The sequence below is a fragment of the Egretta garzetta genome, unplaced genomic scaffold, assembly GCF_000687185.1.
Source record: "Egretta garzetta isolate BGI_Z169 unplaced genomic scaffold, ASM68718v1 scaffold7, whole genome shotgun sequence".
Lineage (NCBI taxonomy): Eukaryota > Metazoa > Chordata > Aves > Pelecaniformes > Ardeidae > Egretta > Egretta garzetta.
The window spans coordinates 738,467-756,886 of record NW_009260350.1 but is presented as its reverse complement, the minus strand read 5'-3'; the positions used below and the strand labels follow the sequence as shown (position 1 = coordinate 756,886).

Here is an 18,420-nt window from a genome sequence, read left to right as displayed (position 1 = left end):
CACTGGATGGGCGCCTTACAGCTCTTCTCTTTAACACAGTCTACCATCATTAACCAGCGAGGAACGCCAGCCTCAGTTCAGAGATGTCCTGCTGCTGTCATGCAATTTTCACATGTTCTCCCAGCTCACAATACCCACAGGCCCTAATTTGTTTCCCCGTTGCTTGAAAGAGGCTACCACCTACCCTGTCCCACAGGAGATGGAGCTAGGTACACAGTCAGCTCTGTCCTGCTCAGCAACTTAGGTGCTAAAACACCATCCCACGGGGAGCTGCTATCTCTGCTCATTATTTACAATAACAAGCTTTCTGCTAGAATTAGTTATCAAACACCTTCTTCTAAGAAGCAGGTAAGAGGTTGGTGGCTTGGGTTTTTTTATTATTATTCAGCTTACCTATGGGATAGGACATCCATAATACCTCAGTACAAATATCCTCTCTGCATACAAAGATTTGAGCATTCCCGTGTTTCCTTGTTAACATGAAACTACCACACTGGTACGAAATCATCTTGCACTGAAGCAGTTCCATGTTGCAAGGCGCAGAGTATTCTTTGGGATTGAAAACGATGGTAAAAAGCCAAGTGGCAAAACCCATTAACTTGAAAGCAATGAGACCTGGATTGCAGATCCTGCTCCAGGAAACACTTCGGTAAAGCATCACCACTACAGCTTGCTGCTTACAGGGAAAGGAGTCCAGAGTCTCACAGGCAGGGAAGGAAACTAAACCTTGGCCTCTCCTTTCTGCAATGCTCAACTGTTGAGTGTCTGCTTGTATCCACGTGTGCAAGTGAGGGAAAGGGAGTTAGTGCGGTGCCAACTGCGCCCTCAGGATGGCGAGTCCTCATCCTCCCATCTTACCTCCGCTGTGAGTCTCAGAAGGGCAGAGACACGAGGTACGTGCTCAGCATCTCCTGCTGTCAGGACTCAGTTATGCCCATATATATTAACATAAGCTTTGATACCTGCAAAATTAGGTGTGGGCTCATGGATGCCAGCGATACCTGCGAACAGTTGTCTCATACACTGTTTGAAAGTGATGCTGTGTTTATTGTGGCGAGAGCCACATGAACATCTCGGTCTTCACTGACCTTTTTTCTCCTATCATTTGTTATTTCCCAGGCCCCAACAGCTCTCTTCAAGCCTCATGCCCAGCAGCTGTGTGGGGCTCAAACCCCATAAGGACAGATATTTGTACATATGCAATCCTAAGGCAAGGGCCTTAAGTTATCCAATGAAGATGCAGTAATGAGATGAAGAAAGGTGCCTTCTGCTACATGGTTGCTGAGAGGAAAGTGACTCATACAGTTGCAGGGGTAGGCAATTGAAATGCACAGCACATCTCTTCATTTAAGGAGGAACCTACCTTAATCCCACTGCGAATTTATTTATTGAGTAACAATGATGGAAGAGATTGCAAGAGGAAAGTCAGCATGTTCTAAGGTGCCAGTTGGGTATGGTTTCTTAAAACTAGCCCCTTAACCCTAAAGACTTAGTTGCACTACTAAACCTGGAAATACAAGAGAATTGGGTTTAATGAACTGGACAACACACCAAAGTAGACCTCCTTGTGCTGAGCTGCTACTCAACAGGAACAGAAACTGCCTTAAGATAGCACCTAGGTTTCGTTGGTTTGTTTTCAAAAACCTCATCAATGCAGTCCTTCACATTCTTATTTGTCATGTTGTGTTTTAACGAGGTCCTGACTTATTTCACCTTGAGCTGTCATTAAAATGCTCATCTCCATCCTGTCATGGCCGGGAACCTGGAATCGTCCTTGCAGCATTGGGTTAGAAGATGCTCCACTTGTGATGCTTGATACTCCTAGGACACACACGGCGCAAAGGAAACATTGCCTCCAGTGAACGAGATGGAGGAAGCACATGAATCCGGCAGGTACTCAGGATCCCAAAGTAGATTTAAGGAGTGGGACCAGCAGCCCTAAATACAACACTCAGCCTTGCTTTTGAGCTAATGGGAAATAAAGCAGTAGGGCTGCACAGTCACTGTTCAAATATTGCACAGGGAAGAGATGCCTGCTGAGATCAAGGTTACAAAGAACTTTCCCACAGTTAAGTAACAGGTGACTGGGCAAATGTTTATTACGCTAGCCGAAGGGAGAAGGGATCAATCTCCCTTTAGTAAACTCTGCAAGGGAAGCAGCTGTAAACAAGTAAGCGTAAATGCAAGGCAAGTCACTAGCACTTTAATACAAACTTAGATCAGCAACTTGCCGTGGAGATGAACAAGAGATCAACTAATGACAACAGAATAATTTTGCACAGAGAAGCAAGAAGTGAGGTTACAGGCAGTGCTGCATGCACAAGGACTTGATAGCTGCACGCACTTGTCTTACTTAGAACGGTGAATTCCAGATATGCCTCTGCATCAGGCAAACCCCCTACTCCCCGCCCAGCTATAAAAAGCAAGATTGTTTTAACCAAAAAGCCAAGAAAGGAAGTGTCTGGGTGCTGCAGCAACGATTCCCTTAGACTGACAGGGGAAAAGCACACAGCAGGGACAAGCAGAAAGAATGTACCTATAGATATGTACATATACCACAGTGCTGTAATTTTTGTATGTAGCAGTAATGTAAATAAATGTATGGTTTTTATAAGATACATATTATAAAAATCTATAAAGGCATATTTTTAGTAAAAACAATGCTCTACTTCTTTTGTAAATAGTTCTCTTCAGAATAAAACCAATCATTTATATGAAACCGTCTTGGCTCTCAAGTCACTGCTTGTTTTGCCTAGCCGCAGAACAAGTTCACTTCTTGAACTGTCATCTTAACACCGAACAGCACCTTAGTACTTCATCATCCCAAGAAATTCAGCCACATAAAGCATTCGCACGTGTTCAGAAGAGAACGGTCCTGGAGAAAGAACATTTGAAGCATTCACATCTCCTCCTGCCGCACAGGAAAACAGCAAGGTGAGCTTGTAAATCTTCTCCACCTTCCAGCCATTTGTATCATTTACTGGCCTTTATATAGAAGGATATTGACATGGCAATTAGTTTAGACGCAAAACACAGATGGACAATGAAACACATCCAGCTTGCGCCAGCTGCAGTTGGGAGCATCTGCGCGTTCGCAGGACTCCCCTCTATGCAGTCATACCAGAAGAGCGCAGACAGAAGAGCAGGCACCTGCCCACAGCAAGCTTCCCTCCCGCTGCCCCAGGGGTGAGGACTTGCCTTCAACAGCCCGCTTGCATGCCAAGGGCAGGCAGGCAGGGGTAAGTGAATGCTAAGGGCAACAAGCGCAGCGAGGGCTGCGTAGTTCCTATACAGAAAAAGAGACGTTTGTTTCCTGGGAAAGCAAGGAGAGATTCCAGATGCTTTTTAATCAATTCAGGGTCCGACCCCTGCTGCCTTTGAGAAGCTTTTGAAGCTCGCTCAACAGTTCTCATTGAGCAGAAAGACAAAAGATTACAGTAAAATCATGAGCATCTCACTTTCATGCAGAAATAAGGTTCCCAGTTCCAGCTTACTCTTTCATTCACATTTAAAACTAGAATAGCAACTAAACATTTGAAAGCATTAATTGTGGTTTTGCCAACACCCCCTCCCAGGAAAAAACCCTCTACGTACAGCAGAAGAGCTCACCCCTGGCTTGCCACCTTCCACCTCCAGATGCTGGACAGCAGAGGAAACAGAGCCTCAAAAAAGATTTGGCAGCTTGTAACCTTTATTTTTAGTTTTTTAAAATTATTTAAAAAGCATAATTAGAAACTTTCATTACAGAAATAATCCTAGCAAACCAGTTAGACATTCCATTGCTCAACATTTAGGAAACTTCACATCAGCACCACTAGAGACACAGTCCCCACCCCTTCCAATTGAATAGTCAGTGGCAAGAGCAGAGAGATAACTGCTCCTCTACAGCCAGCTCTAGGAAAAAATAAAAATTAAAAAAAAAAAAAATCCCACTTTAAGCCAGGAACTTGGACACCTGGATTGGCAGAGTTCAAACCACGGCCACAAAGACCTGGACTCAAAGAGGACCAATCTTTCCATATAAGAGAACACTCCAGGCTTGGGTGCACCATTTCCTCATTTTATTGCATCATTTCCAGTAAATTCAGACATTTTCTTTACTTCTGCCTCTATGAAGTTACTCCCTCCTAGATCTGCACACACACTACCACAAGAGTCCCAAAGTAACGCAGCTGGGCCTTTTAATCTGGAAGTGGTAACCATCACAAGACAGCTTCATTTCACCAGGAAGGCTTTGAGGACTGACCCAGCTCCTTCCTTGGGCACACATGACGTTTGACATCAGAAAGCAGACAGGATGGACTGGTGTGACTTAAGCCGCCACTTTCCACAGCCGCTCAAGTCTTACAATTATCAGAGCTCACACTAGCAATATCATCCCAGCTCATTCTTATTCTTGGGTTACCAACGAAAGATATGTGAAGAAAAGAGACGGGTGAAGGCAGCTGGATACATACTCCCAGCACCTGAACTGATTAAAAAAAACAATGTGTTACACATTCATCGTTTGCATTTTTTAAAAAGTCTTTAAAGTGATTGATTGTGATGTGATTGTATGATTAGGGCTCTTACCACAACCCATAAAATCTAAAAAAATGCAGGCAAAGTAAGTGACTAAAATTTAGCCTCTCCTGGGGGAGGGGGAGGAAGGGAGAGAAGTGGGCTGATTCAAAGCTCATGGACATTGGTGAATCATATCCTACCAAACTAAGGCCAGCAATTCCACAGGGTCACTTACTGAGAAACCGAGTACGTCCACCTTCAAGGTCTCAAAGGAAGTCATACCCTCCATGCCTTTTTAGTCATTTTAAGGAAAAATCCTTTTTTATTATTATTTCAGCAATTATTCAGGTGCTGAGCATGTACGTTCAGCCCAGACATTCGATATTTTAGTTACACATACGTGCGCTCTCCACCTTTAACTACATCTATTCAGGCTGATGAACTGAGCCCTTGTTTTCCCAGAAAGGCCAACAAGGGCCAGGAAAACGTTGCTGAGCACAGCGAGATCTGTTTGTTTCCAAGGGTGATCCTCCACCACCACATAACCCAAGCAAGCAAGCTTTCCGTGTCTTTACATTAAACAGCAGTCCTCCTTTCTAACAGAAGAATCCTGGGAGTGATCCTGCAGCAGCTTTCATATTCAGACATCAATCCAGAACAGCTGGATTTCTTTTCATGCCTTTTCTCTCTTAAAAACAAAAGCTTTACCACCAAAATTCACATTCAAGTTCAGATCACCTATTTGTGGACAGGGCAACAAGAAGTTTGGGGTTTTTTTGGCAGAATCACATGGTTTTTGTTGTTCTCAAAAGAAATGGACCCCCACTTAGGACACTGGCAAAACCAGAAGCAGAGGTCAAAGAAGTTAAACTTTGCTTTTTTTTTTTTTTTTTTTAAAAAAAAGTTTTATCCAAATAAATTCCACTTCTGCAGGTCAGTTTGTTTTTCAGTATCTTGACACAAACTAAAGGAGAGCACAGGTACAGCTGGGCTGCAGCACAAGAAGGTGAAACCCAAGGACCCAGCCACAAATCTGGATCATGGCAAACTGAAATTCAAGGCCCCAGCAGCAGCACCAGCTGCCAGCCCAGGGGCTGGTGAAGTGAAACCCCAGGCTCCAACAGCAACACCTGCAATCCTGGTACCTAGAAAAACAAAGCCGGAGACCCAGGAAAAGCCTGGAACTCCAGGTGAAGCCATAGGCCCCAGGGGCACCAGTTGCCAGCCTGGAGCCCAACAGAAATGAAGCCGGAAGCCCCAGGAAGCAATTGCTGCCAGCCTGGGGCCAACTTGAGTTAAGAACTTTGTACTATTTCTTTAAAAAGAGGAACTCTGCAGTCCATGATTGGTTGACATTAAGAAGGCATAAGCCAAAGCGACAACAGGGAGGCGAGGCTGGTTAAAGCAATATACATTATATACAAACTCTTGGGTTAATTAGTCCACTTGGTAGGCAACGTCCTTTCTTGTCTACAAGGCGCACTGGAATGAGCAGGGGAGGAGAGGGGGGCAAGATTCCATCCGATACCTTCTTGGCACTGAAGTGGTAAGGTGCCAGCGCCTCTTGATAGAAAACATGGAGAAAAAAATAATCTTTAAATAACGGCACAAAACTGAGAAAGTCCTCCCAAAGCCTGCCCCAGTGGAATTGCCCGAGTCTAGCTGGAGGGGCTGATCTGTCTGAGAGCAGAGTCTCTGCAGCAGGGAAAGGGCATTAGCAGCACCGCTTCTTCCTTTTACTGTTCTTCGTTAGTTTCACCACATCATTCTGTTGCTGCTGTTGCTGCTTTGCTAAGTTTTCTTTCTTTGCTCGCAGGACTAGCTCTGTAATGCAATTAAACATCTGCAAGAGAAACAAGCAAGTTCAGACCACCCAGGAACTGGGATGCTGTTCTTGTGAAGCAACTCCACTTTTCCAGATATTTAACAATATTTCAGACATCTTCCCCAATCCCCTACGGGCCAAGTGGAAATCCAGTACCTTCCCGACCCACTCCCAAGCTAAATCCTTAACACCTCCATCCCTTTTCCTGAACCAGTAAATGAAATCAGGTCAGTTTGGCAACTGAAGCCAGGAGCAAAGACTGGGCAGTCCTCCCTCCTAGAAACATCCTCCCCAGCGACAAGTCTTTCCTGAGAACATGCCTAATATGTTAGCACTGTAAAGCTTGTGAAAATGCAATGTGGGCTCCTTCATTTCACTTCCCCAACCCTTTCAAATGCAGTTGGATGTCTTTTCTTGACATTTTACCTACTCACTTGCAACTTGTAGAAAGCATTTGATCTTTCTTCCTCAATGGGAAGAAAGTAATTCTTATTTTTTCCTAAACCATTATCCCCACGTCATTTTATCTCTACTCTTCTGCGTATTGTATTACCTCTTCCACATTAATATTTTCTTTGGCGCTGGTCTCAAACAATTGTATCTCCATCTGCCCAGCAAATTTATAGGCATCTTCTGTTTCTACCACTTTTCGCTCTGGGTCATCATTCTTATTCCCCACTAAAAAAGAAAACAAACAGTCAGTTTCATACTCCAGCAGGTCAGCCCACTAAGTAAGATTCTCTTAACTCTCTGATCAGAAACTTACCTAGTATCCGGCAGACATCATCACAATTTTGATTAATTTCATGCAACCACCGTTTTACATTCACAAAAGATTCTGCACTGGTTACATCGTAGACAACAATGACCCCATGTGTTCCTCTGTAATACCTATGGAGCAGGAAAAGACAAGAAACATTAACTCAAGCTGTGTATCACCTGCTCAGCTCTTTCTCTCTCACTTGGCTTCTGCAAGATTCGTAACAAATCCCCACATTACAACAATCAAGTGCCCCCATTTTCTTTCCACTGGGAGTTATTTAATTCTTTGACAACAGCTAGATCATGTGCTATTCCTCTAAACCTACAGAGTTCCCTGCACATTTGGTCTATACAAGTAGGTTTCAACGCCCAAAGACTGAAGGTCTTGACAGCCTGAACAAGGAAGTTACCAGCAAAGATGAGTACTGTCTTCTGGCGACATCAGCAAAAGGTTGCAGTGCCCCCAATATGTCCTTAGAACCGGCTCTGATGTGAACCTTCACATTGTATGAGCCGCATCAGATTTTTGCAGCAATTTGATTATCTGTGAAAGATTACTTACAGACTGAAATTTCAACAGATCTCCAAATATACTCAACCCTCAGTCACAGTTCTCTTGAGCTCACAAAAATTTCTGTCTTGTTGAGCGACTGTGTTCTGATCACACCTTCCTACTCAACAGATCGACTCCATATGTGCATTCAACGTGCTCTGCTACCTTTAGCCATTAAAAATAAGCTTCGTTTCAGTTTATTCCCATTAGTCTTGGGCAACCAGCACCTTTAAAAGATGATGAGCAACTCTGATATGAAGAAAAATATCTGAATTCAAGTTCCAACGTTATTACCTGCATGAACCTACTAAAGGCAGGCAGTATGAGCACCATGAGAATGCTACACAAAAAGCAAGCTCCACCTTCTCAGTTTTCAGCCATATTCACAGGGTTACCAGGTATTTTCTCTACTGCAAACAAGGTGGCTTTGACCAAAACAAAGAAATTGAAACAATTGACAGTGAGGTCTTTGCCAGCATCCAGTTTCTGTATTTTGTATAGCTTTATTCTTTCCCTTTCACTTCCTCCTCTCTTATGATCAATATTAAGCTTTATTATAAAACAAATTCAAGAATTCAGCATACCAAAATCAAGGATTTTCCCTTAAATTGTGACAGCATTTCTAGAGCTTGATCTCTTACCACAAGCACCTCTTGCAGCACCGTCCCTTCCACTGCACTTCAAAACTGTCCAGTGTGACCACTCTCTGATAATTACCTCTTTGATAATTCACTCCAACTCAGTGAGCATACCTTTGAACTTCAAAGCCTTTTCATCTAATCCAAATGCACTACCGTACAGAAGACCTCAAAGCTTTGGCTCATTTCTGCTACTGATGCACTCGAGCAAGTCCCTGTTTCTTCCCCACTTTTAGCCTCCCCATCCCTTCTATAGCAGAAGCCACTCGCCTTTATAAACCATCGAGACAGACTTGCCACAGACAGGCTTGTATCACCCACAGAGCACACACATCTCCCCCTGCCCCCCTCCTCTCATGATCACATTGTAGTGGTAGTCACTGGGTATCAATACTCCTCTATGCTACCATACATACTCCACATTAAAGTAGGAGAGCCCACTCCTATCACTCACCTGGGCACTTTCAGAAGACAGTTAAATATTTCTTCCATGCCACATCTTACCAGTAATTTATGCTGTACATTCACTTTCCTTGGCAAGAACTAGCTCAGGTAAGAATTATTTATTCCCAGCCCATAAGAGATCCCACACTTTAAAATATTCTACAGACCATTCACCATCAGTTCCTTTAATACCTTCAGAACTTGCTACAGCACTGCATTTGCACTTCATTACAAGCAGCTCAACTTTATTTCATAACTTAGATCCTTTAGAGGAAAAAGTAGTGCATAGCCTGAATCCACACGTTGCAAAAATAATCCACCAACATGTACTGCACACAGTTTTTGATGAATAGTGTTTTGTGTGATAGCATCAGAAAGGGAAAGATCTCTGATCCTATCAACACACGGGATTTCTCTACGTCTGAACAATAAACTCATTACCTTCAAACTCTCCCATATCACCTAATGGTCTTTTAATTCAGCAACCCTCAGGCTGACCCACTACTTCCTCCCTACCACTGAGCATTACATTTGCAAAGACAACATTCAGCCTTCAGAGAAACGCAGTAGTTCAGTTACACCTACACAGAGCTGCTTCATTCTGCTGTGCACACCATAAATCCACGCTGGTATCCCAGTCATCCAAACCAGAGGACCCAACGGAGCGCCCTGCTGCTCTAACTTGCCCACGCACCTACGTTTTCTTCTAAGCAAAGCACATGATGTCAGGGAATAGAATAACATGCGCCCTGCACATATAGATCCCACTCCTGACATGTCAGCGTAGTTGTCATTTCCTCCTAGGGATGAGGACTGTGGACCGGACCAAGGAGCACAGACCACCACAGCATTCAAAACTCTGCAGGAGCTGGGAGCTCCTGCCACAAAGCACTAATACTGCCAACCACCTCATCAGAAATGTCTTCCTTTGTGCAAGACAGCAACCCCTGACTCCTGCTGAGTTCCTACCAGCATACACTGCTTCTATTTTTAGAAGGGAAAATTGGCTGGCACATTGTTCTAGAAAGGTTGCCAACCCCTCATCTACACTAAAATGTCATTTTCTCCACTGGCTGACACTACCTTTGAGCAGCCCGAGAGATAAGACCATGACCACCTTTTATTCTCTCTTAAGCCCCCATAATACACATTTTTCTCAAAAAGCTAGTCATGCTATTTTCTATCATTGTTCAACACAGCCTTGTGTCCTAGATAACATTTTAGGCTTAACAAGTACAGCAAAGATTCGCCAACCTCAAGTGCAGGACAGTACTAGAAAACAAAATTTGATTTATCCTACCCCATACTTCAAATTTCAGAATGATGCAGTGCAGAATTGCTTTTATAACAAGTTGTAGGCTTTGGCAAGTAGAGAACAGATGGGGCTTTTGGCATTCAGGGAGGAGTAGGTGTAAATTTTGTGCTTTTGGCAACCAAGAGGTAGTTGAGGCTTTGACACTAGGGAAATTTTTTATCTTCTCCCCAGCCACATTTTAGGGAAGATGGAGACCATAGAAATTACAGCAGGAGAAATAAAGTTCTCAATCTCAGCCTCCCATTCAAGGACTAAATGACTGATGCTAGCTGTCCTCTATATGGTAGGTGTGCTCTGCCACATACCCTACAAACCTCAAAAGCCAGTACCTGCTACTACTCCTAGTTATAAATACATTAATGAAATACAGGGAAAAAAAAGTTACAGAACAGTTATTTGTGTTTATAGTGTCCATGAAAGTATCCCCTTGAGGTGAAAGACATCCAAACATGACCTGTATATACCCTTGAATGCTTGGCAGTAGCCAACTATCTTCCACATGGTTGGAAATTTACCTAGATGTAAAGGCTTTACATTTATCTTTGATGTGGAAAAGGCTTAAGAATGCTAACATTTAAGTTGAAATAAACACCTAAGTTGCTTGTTCTACCTATAGAATTACATTTAGAGGAGCTTAAAGATGTAAGCTTACTGCCTTTGAAACATTACCTACTAATACTGCAGACTTCATACAGAAAATCTTCAGAACAGGTTAACCAAGCTGATCGTGTCCTTCAGCCATCTGCATCCTCCCCTCACATCTTTGAAGACTACCTTTCTAAGCAGAAGGGAACATTTTGCCATTCATTGTGGTGGTCCCTACCACTAGATACCAGTAAGAAAGTTCTCAGATTTCCTCTAGTAAATGCTTCCCAAGATCAGCACATGGAGTTGTAATAACTAGTTTCTTGAAGCATGAGGGTAGCTAAGTCAGAAGAAACAGAGTGTTAGTTCAGCATGGCACATACATTCATTAAAAAAAAAAATAAAAAATTAACTGCCAACATGAAAGATAGGTCATTGGTTTGGTTAATCCAGCATCTTTATTTATTAGTATTTCACTAATTTGTAGTATACATGTTCCCTTATTTTTCATTCTTCTAGAACTTAACCAATTCCAGAGACTTCTAATCATCTGTTTTCATACTCATCTTTTTTTCAGGTTCCTGGAAGCACATCGATTGCCACAGGTCAGTTGACTTGTCTTTCAACCGTCATACTTGGTTTACAAGACACATCAATCAATTCCATCATCTCAAAAATCTTATCCTTCTCTTGAACATGCCACTCCACACAAATACATGGCAGAAGGTCCCTCCGCTATCACTATTCATCTTGAGCCACCATGTGCCAACTATTACTTAAAGCATAAATCCTAAAACCACAGTCCTGAATCAGGACAGAGCAGTCCTATCTACAAGAGCAAATTAAGTAAGGAACTGGTTGTTCATGCATCTTAAGTATTCCTACTAATACAGCCGAGTCCTGGCATGCTACATCTCTGGTGAATTTAAATCCAATTTAGAGTTGGATGATGTTCCCTGCCAACCAAATTCATGCAACTTGGCCTCTCCTCCAACTAGGCACCAGCTATGCCAGTATTTCCACATTTAATAGACAGTAAAAACAGCTGCTGTCTTTTATACTTCCCAGTCTGAAATTCTGATGTCGTTTATTTTTCCTGAGCTTCTGTAGAATCCTCCAGACCAACCTGATTTCTGTTCCTTAACAGTTTTATTCTGTTTTTCAGCTTCTGTAGCTGTAGTCAAGTAAAATCAAAATAGAACAACCTTTTAATGTTTCCCAATTTTCTACTATTAACTTCCTACCACCTCTACCATTTTGCAATTCTAGGCCTACACAGCAGTACTTCCAACCTATTACTATTATTACCAGATGGGCTCTAATTTCAGGCTTGCTTGCCAGGCTTGGCTCAACATCAATCTGAACTCTACCTTTAACTGTAAAGGGACTTGCTGGCCTACAGAATACTGAAGGAACACCTTTTTACATTCTTAACCTCAATCTAAACCTCAGTCTAGTCAAAGACTAGACAAAGACTGCCACACTGTTGACAGTGCACTTGCACTCCACCCATGATTTGGTAGCCAAGCCCTTTTGTAAGTACTAGCATGGTAACTGATTTGTCACTCAGTATGAGATAAGCAAATTAGTTATGGTATTACTTTGCCAATTAAAAAAAGAAAACAAAAAACCCAACAAAACATTTCTAAAAGCAGGGTTTTATCTCCTGTTTTTATAGGTGATGTGTTTATGTCCAGAGCACCTCTTGAAAAATATCAGCGAACGCTAGACAGTCACACCTAGCCAACCTAGGCCTCATGACAACGTAACCAGCATTCCCAAAGTGTTTTCCTCAATGCTTCAAAGGCACTCAGACACAGGAACTTCTTTGCTTAAAGTTGCACAAAATTAAAATCTTTCTTCCCTGACCACAGAAGATTCTGTAACTACTGGGGCCTTCACTTCCCCAACAGTAAAATATACCTCACTTTGGTAAAAAGCTATGCAAAAGAAAGCAGTAGCAGAGTTCAAACAGATCACGGCACAAATGCCCTCCAACCATTTCAGCTTCTCCATTTTAAATGTTAATCAAGGAAAAAAATTTACATAAAACACTATGCAAAGTCCCATCTACAGCCATTCCCGTTCACACAAGGAAGCCTCCTTTCCTAGTATTCCCCATTCAGTGGCGGATGCCATGGCTTTCTAAACTAGCTAGCATCAGCCCCACGAACCAACGCTCATTAACGCAGCTTCGAGTCGTGTCAGGGAATCTGAAAACAGGAAGGCCATTTGCTGACTCAGCACTAATTGGGGCACTCTGTGACAAGCCTATGCGCACAGCTGATGGAAGCTGCAGCAGTGCATTGCTGCCTCCCCCTCACCGCTTCCTGCAGCACTGAAACAAGAAGTGATGTCATACACAGGAACCCTACAAGAGGCAGCTGAGTTTTTTCAAGTTAAAGACTTAAGAAACAATGGAAGTAATCCAGTAATATCCGTATAGAAGCACAGAGGAAAGGGCTGGTGCACACATCAGGTTCAATTTTGCCATTTCTAGCTGTTTAGACGCAACACAGATGCAACCAATCCCATTATTTTTATGTCTAAGTTAACCAACAGATCAGCTGAAAACAATCCTCCTCTCACACAGGAGCCAAAAGAGAAGTCAGTCATGAAAAGACCAAGTGAAACACGTAGGTCTTTCAAGAATTACTATTTTTTGCTAATACCCAAAGGAAACAGAAGTTCCATTTCCAAGTGTATTTCTTCCTATTCCCTTAGCACCACGGTGAGCAGTCCCACCTTTACTGCAATCAATTTACAAACATATTTTATTCTTAGTTCCCACTGCTGCAGCTCTGGGTGTGGTTTCTTCAGGAACAGGAAAAGCCATGCACACGCTGTTCAAAAGGACAATGAGCATGAAACTGAACTCTAACCAAGGAAAAGGTTAACTTCATGTGGGCGTCTGCTTCAACAGAACTCCACACAAAGATAGCCACTAAAATGCATTTGTCCAGAAAGAAAATTAAATATCGGAAATCCTATTCTTCGATCTCAAACTATGCATTAGTTATATGACACTGACGGCAGGTTTGCACTCTGTACTCCTGCAATACACACAGAGGATGACCTTCTTGGACAGGCTTCAGAGACAAGTTTTCTGGTATATGCAGAACAGTGAAATAACTCCAGTTCTACCATTTGGAAAACAGCGGCAAAGGAATAAGACAAAGCCATCATGGAAATGCACAGAGGAGCGAGGAAATCTGAAACCCCAGTTTCAAACCTAGCCACAATATCACCACCACTATTGGTTCTTAAGACAGCTGAGAGAAGTCCCACTGTACAGACAGCAAAGCTATCGTTAGCCAACCAACTGCAACGTTAAAATATCTAAACTATAAGATCCATACACTAAGCTACATATCACTAAGCCCAGTTATACTCACGTTGATGTAATAGTCCGGAAGCGCTCCTGTCCAGCTGTGTCCCAGATCTGTAGCTTTACTTTCTCTCCATTGATCTCAACTGTCCGGATTTTAAAATCCACTCCAATTGTGGTAATGTAGCTGCCTGAAGAGAAAGCGTAGATAAGCGAGAACCTTGTCTTGTTTATTTTGAATGTCCCAAAGCACACTTCTGAATGCTATTTGGCAGTAGCTCTCAGACTGGACAGGAGAACAAGGTTTCCCCTATCCGCTTATCTTTCAGAATGCCCTATCAGGTCGTGCTGATCTGCATATTTTTATCTGCAGCTAATAGCTTGTTTCTAGCCATAAAGCCACTTCTCCCATGACACCCTTAAAATTTAAAACAGTGTTACAAAATAAAATTATTCTACCGCATTGGTGGTGAAGAGTAAGCCCCCAAATATCTCAAGAAATGGACAGTAACCATGAAAGTATTTCACCTGTGAAAATTTTGAGACAAGCTTTGCTTTAAAATGCTTGTGCAATCACTTAATTTGAATACAGTCTGTTCTAAGATTTTCTTCCCAATAAATTAGTTATGTCACAAATGTAAGTGGCTTAGCCACAACATTCAATCAATCTAAATCCCAAATGGCCAATAGAAAGTCTGCACAGAGCACAGCATAAGCTAAAAAATCTAAGCTATTTCTGGAACCATGGCAGTATTTAAATACTGCGGGACTTTCAGTTGCAAGTGAAGATCAGACAGGATGGCTTTTATAGGCTTATACCAAGAGAAGCAAAGTTAGAAACATAATGGATTCCTAGTAAAGCTATCAGTGGGCAAATGCAGAACAGCAGCTCCTTGCCAAGCAGCAGCACTGGAGCAGACCTTGACCGTTTCACTTATGGAAGTAAACAAAACACTCACCTGAGAACGTATTATCTGCAAAACGCAACAGCAAACTGCTCTTGCCCACACCTATGGTAAAGACAACAAGATCTTTTGAGTACAGTCATCTTGGGTGTCAGGTAACGTAACAGTATTTTACCCATTCATTGCATTTTTAACTCTAACTAGGATCTTTACTTAGCAGATAATTTAGTACCATCCACCCTGATGGGGTACTCTCCTTGAAGGTTTGATCAAGCACACTGCAGTCACTTCAAGACTCTGTATGATTCTTGTAGCAGTGCAGGGGGGATTTTTTGTCCCCTCCTTCCTCCAGCCCTCAGCAAATCTCAAACAGTAACTTTTGAACTGTGGTCAGTTCTAAGAGGTCATAAAAGAGTAATAACTAAAAGCAAGTTTACCATCTTACATTTGCTGAGGACAGATCCAAAAATGAGTATGTCATGCTAATTAACAAGTACTCAGAAAGCTGCTCTAAACTACTCTATTGAATTCCACTTGCACCTCACGCTTCACACCACTGCCTACCTCCCATTCATTTATGCCGTGCTGAACGGCGGTGGAATTTGGACTACTTGGACTATCAGACTAGGGTTTGGTACTATAAAGCTTATGTTATCATGGCCACAGTTTAACAGAAGCCTAAACCAAACAGGGGCAGTTGGGAACCATTGTTCTATATTGCCATCCAAAATAGGCTTGTTCCACAGCTCACAAGAAGGACACATACCTTTCTGAAGTTGTACCTTTTGCTAAAATGTTCCATGAAACTTGTCTCCAAGCACTTTGAGTAGCACTTCATCCAGGTTTTCCTTATATGATTGTTTGCACCCTGATCACATCCTGTTGCAGGGAAGCATTTTTCACAGTGCTTCAGACAAGAACTGTAAGAAACTCATTCTTGCACACCCAACCAAGGGAATCTGGGTATCAGGATGCCCCAAAGTTATCTCTGCATAACATCTCTGCTGTTAATGTCCCTTCCTCTCCCTTCCCCCCGCAAAAGTCTGCTATGGCATGAAGAGGAAATTCAACTTCACCAGGGTAATTATCTATTAAATCTTTCCAGGTAAAAGTTATTTAAACTAATTGTTTTGATGATGTATAACTTGCAAGTTTGTCTTAATAGAAGACCTGTGCAAAAGGCATGTGCAAAGACTATACAGAACTCCAATAGTTCTCAGCTGCTGGCATCTAGCAACCAGCACAAAAGCAACTCCCAAAACTAAAAATCTGCACGATTCCAGTACGCCAGATCTCATTTGCGTAGAGTTCAACTCACCAGACATCTGGAGAAACCATACTCTCACTGAGTATGACAAATCTTAAAGAATAAAAAAAAAAGAATGCTAGTGAAAAATACAAAGTTCTAGCGTGCATACACTGAATACCTCTGAGCTCAAAAAAGGTAGCAGAGCAGTTCCTAAATTTTAACAGAGGACTGGTTATTTAGCAAGAGCTAAACCCCTGCAAAATACCAGTTGGCTAAAGGTAAAAAAAAAAAAAGAAGAAAGGGTTTCAGCAAGTACTATGCTGCTTGATCAAGCAGCCTTGGCCTCTAGCTTAATAAAAAGAAAGTAGATGCTGGAACCCACAGACTTGTCAGACCACACCACCTTCTTAAAACGTCAGTCAGCCTCAGGCTATGCTGCAGAGCTGCATGGGCTGCACATGACCACTGCTTTGTCAGACCATCCACCGCTGCAGACACGGGCTAGCCTGCTCACAGCACTCAGGCAGCTTCTAGAGAAGAGAAACCTCCTGAACTCAGGAAGTTCTACATGCTCCTGATGACAACGATCTCACTAAACAAGCGCTGCCTCCGACCCGCGCTGTTCACATATAAAGAAACCACACTCTTCATGACCCTCCACCTCCTACACAGAGTTATTTGAAAAGCTGAAAAGAGAAGGCCAGCAGGGCCACTTTGCTTGTTGAAGACAGCGAAATGAAACAAACGAGAAAAAGGCCTATTGGCTTTGCAAAATCAAAATTAAAAGCAAACTGCTGTGCCATACCAGTTTCTAAACCCCATATCCTACCAAATGCAGAGTGAATTAAAGAAGCACGAGTGAATTAGAGAAGCACATGCAAATCATCTGTATTATTTTTAAGTATTTGGCACAACTGAGATCACCAGCAGCTTTTCAAGATGACCTGTTCTAAAAACACACAAACCTACTACCTTCTTGACATATTTGCATACAGGGGAAAGCAGATGAGACATAATCATCCTATCCACTATCAGCCCACTTCCTATTGCAAGGAATAAACATCAATAAACAAGGCAAGCAAACGGCAGGGACAAAGCCTTCCTGTTGGGGTTAGCAAAAACAAAAACAAAAAAGAAAAATCAATACTCAAACTACATAGTGAGATTCAGTTACAACAACAGAGAACCACAGGCAACCTGACAATTCTCACACCACTTTTTTTCTTCTCACTGGATACGCTATAGGGACTCAAGAAAACTCAGCTAAGAAATTTCATTTAATTGTTCAAAATGAGGAGAAGTCTTCCTCAGAGTTTTCGCCATCCTGTTTATCTTGCCTGAACAGTTTTGAAACTCATCAGCAAGCAACAGAGTTACTGCTTTATTCAGAATATAGCATTTGGTTTTAATAATCCATAGGCTCCCAAAAGTGCCTAGGGTTTTAAGCCGTTTTGAAGCTGTTGCCCTTTCTCCCTCTGTAGATCCCTTCATGCAGACACAGTTTAGTATAGAATAAAATATTTTTACATACAGCTAAAGCTTCTGGAGGTGATAACTGCCAAGATCATGCAACATTACACTTTCATCCAAGAGCCATGCCTCGCTGCATGCTGGGACCTGCTGCCTTATGGACCACACCTCTCTTAAAAGAAGAGGGTGGATGCCATCTTCTCCAGTTTATGGAAATTAAACTGTAAGCTGTTGGAGCGTTACCAACACTGAACTGGACTGAAGGCAGGAATCTTCCCAGTCCCAGTTCTTACATAGACTAAAGCCCCAGACACGGGCCAAGTTCACACGGTAGCCTTCCAACAGTTTCTGAAACTGCTGCAGAAGTAGTTACAGGTCTATTTTTCAAAAATCTATAACTACCCCTTATCTGTATCTATTTTAGGTATTTGCACCCTAGACTGTAAGTACACAAAGCTACCACCTCTTTATTAAAAAACAGTGACAAACTCTAGAACTGAGATTGAAGCATGGAAAGAGTCATAAGGAATAATTAAGACGATAAAGAGTATTAAAATGTAGTAGTTGCCACACTGGAAACAATGGTCCCTAGGGCTGAGGAGCAGGCAGCCCTTCCCATCGATGCCTTAAGCCGCCTGTCACAGGGGAAGGGAATTCCCCCCTCATCCCAGCAAGATTAGCGGGCACTCTCAGAACGTCTGCGGTCGGGAAGGCTGATGCTAGCACCAGTGCCGGTGCTGGCCTTACTTGGACGTGCCTAATCGCCCTTTTCCTAAACCTGGCCAAGCTATTTACCACAATATCCTGTGGCAGCCAGGTCCGCACCTTCCGCAGATAAAAAAC

General features: G+C 42.5%; 1 protein-coding gene across 1 annotated transcript; it reads right to left on the bottom strand.

The window, feature by feature from the left end:
• Window positions 1-3,882: 3,882 nt before the first annotated feature.
• Window positions 3,883-16,758, bottom strand: RAB35 (RAB35, member RAS oncogene family). Its single transcript, XM_035898359.1, has 8 exons — window positions 16,676-16,758; window positions 16,177-16,218; window positions 15,641-15,690; window positions 14,913-14,963; window positions 14,021-14,144; window positions 7,095-7,219; window positions 6,882-7,006; window positions 3,883-6,346 (listed from the first exon to the last, which is right to left on the bottom strand). Exons 1-8 carry the CDS (start codon window positions 16,756-16,758, stop codon window positions 6,218-6,220), a joined length of 729 nt encoding a protein of 242 aa, XP_035754252.1. The 3' UTR covers window positions 3,883-6,217.
• Between the last annotated feature and the right edge of the window lie 1,662 nt (window positions 16,759-18,420).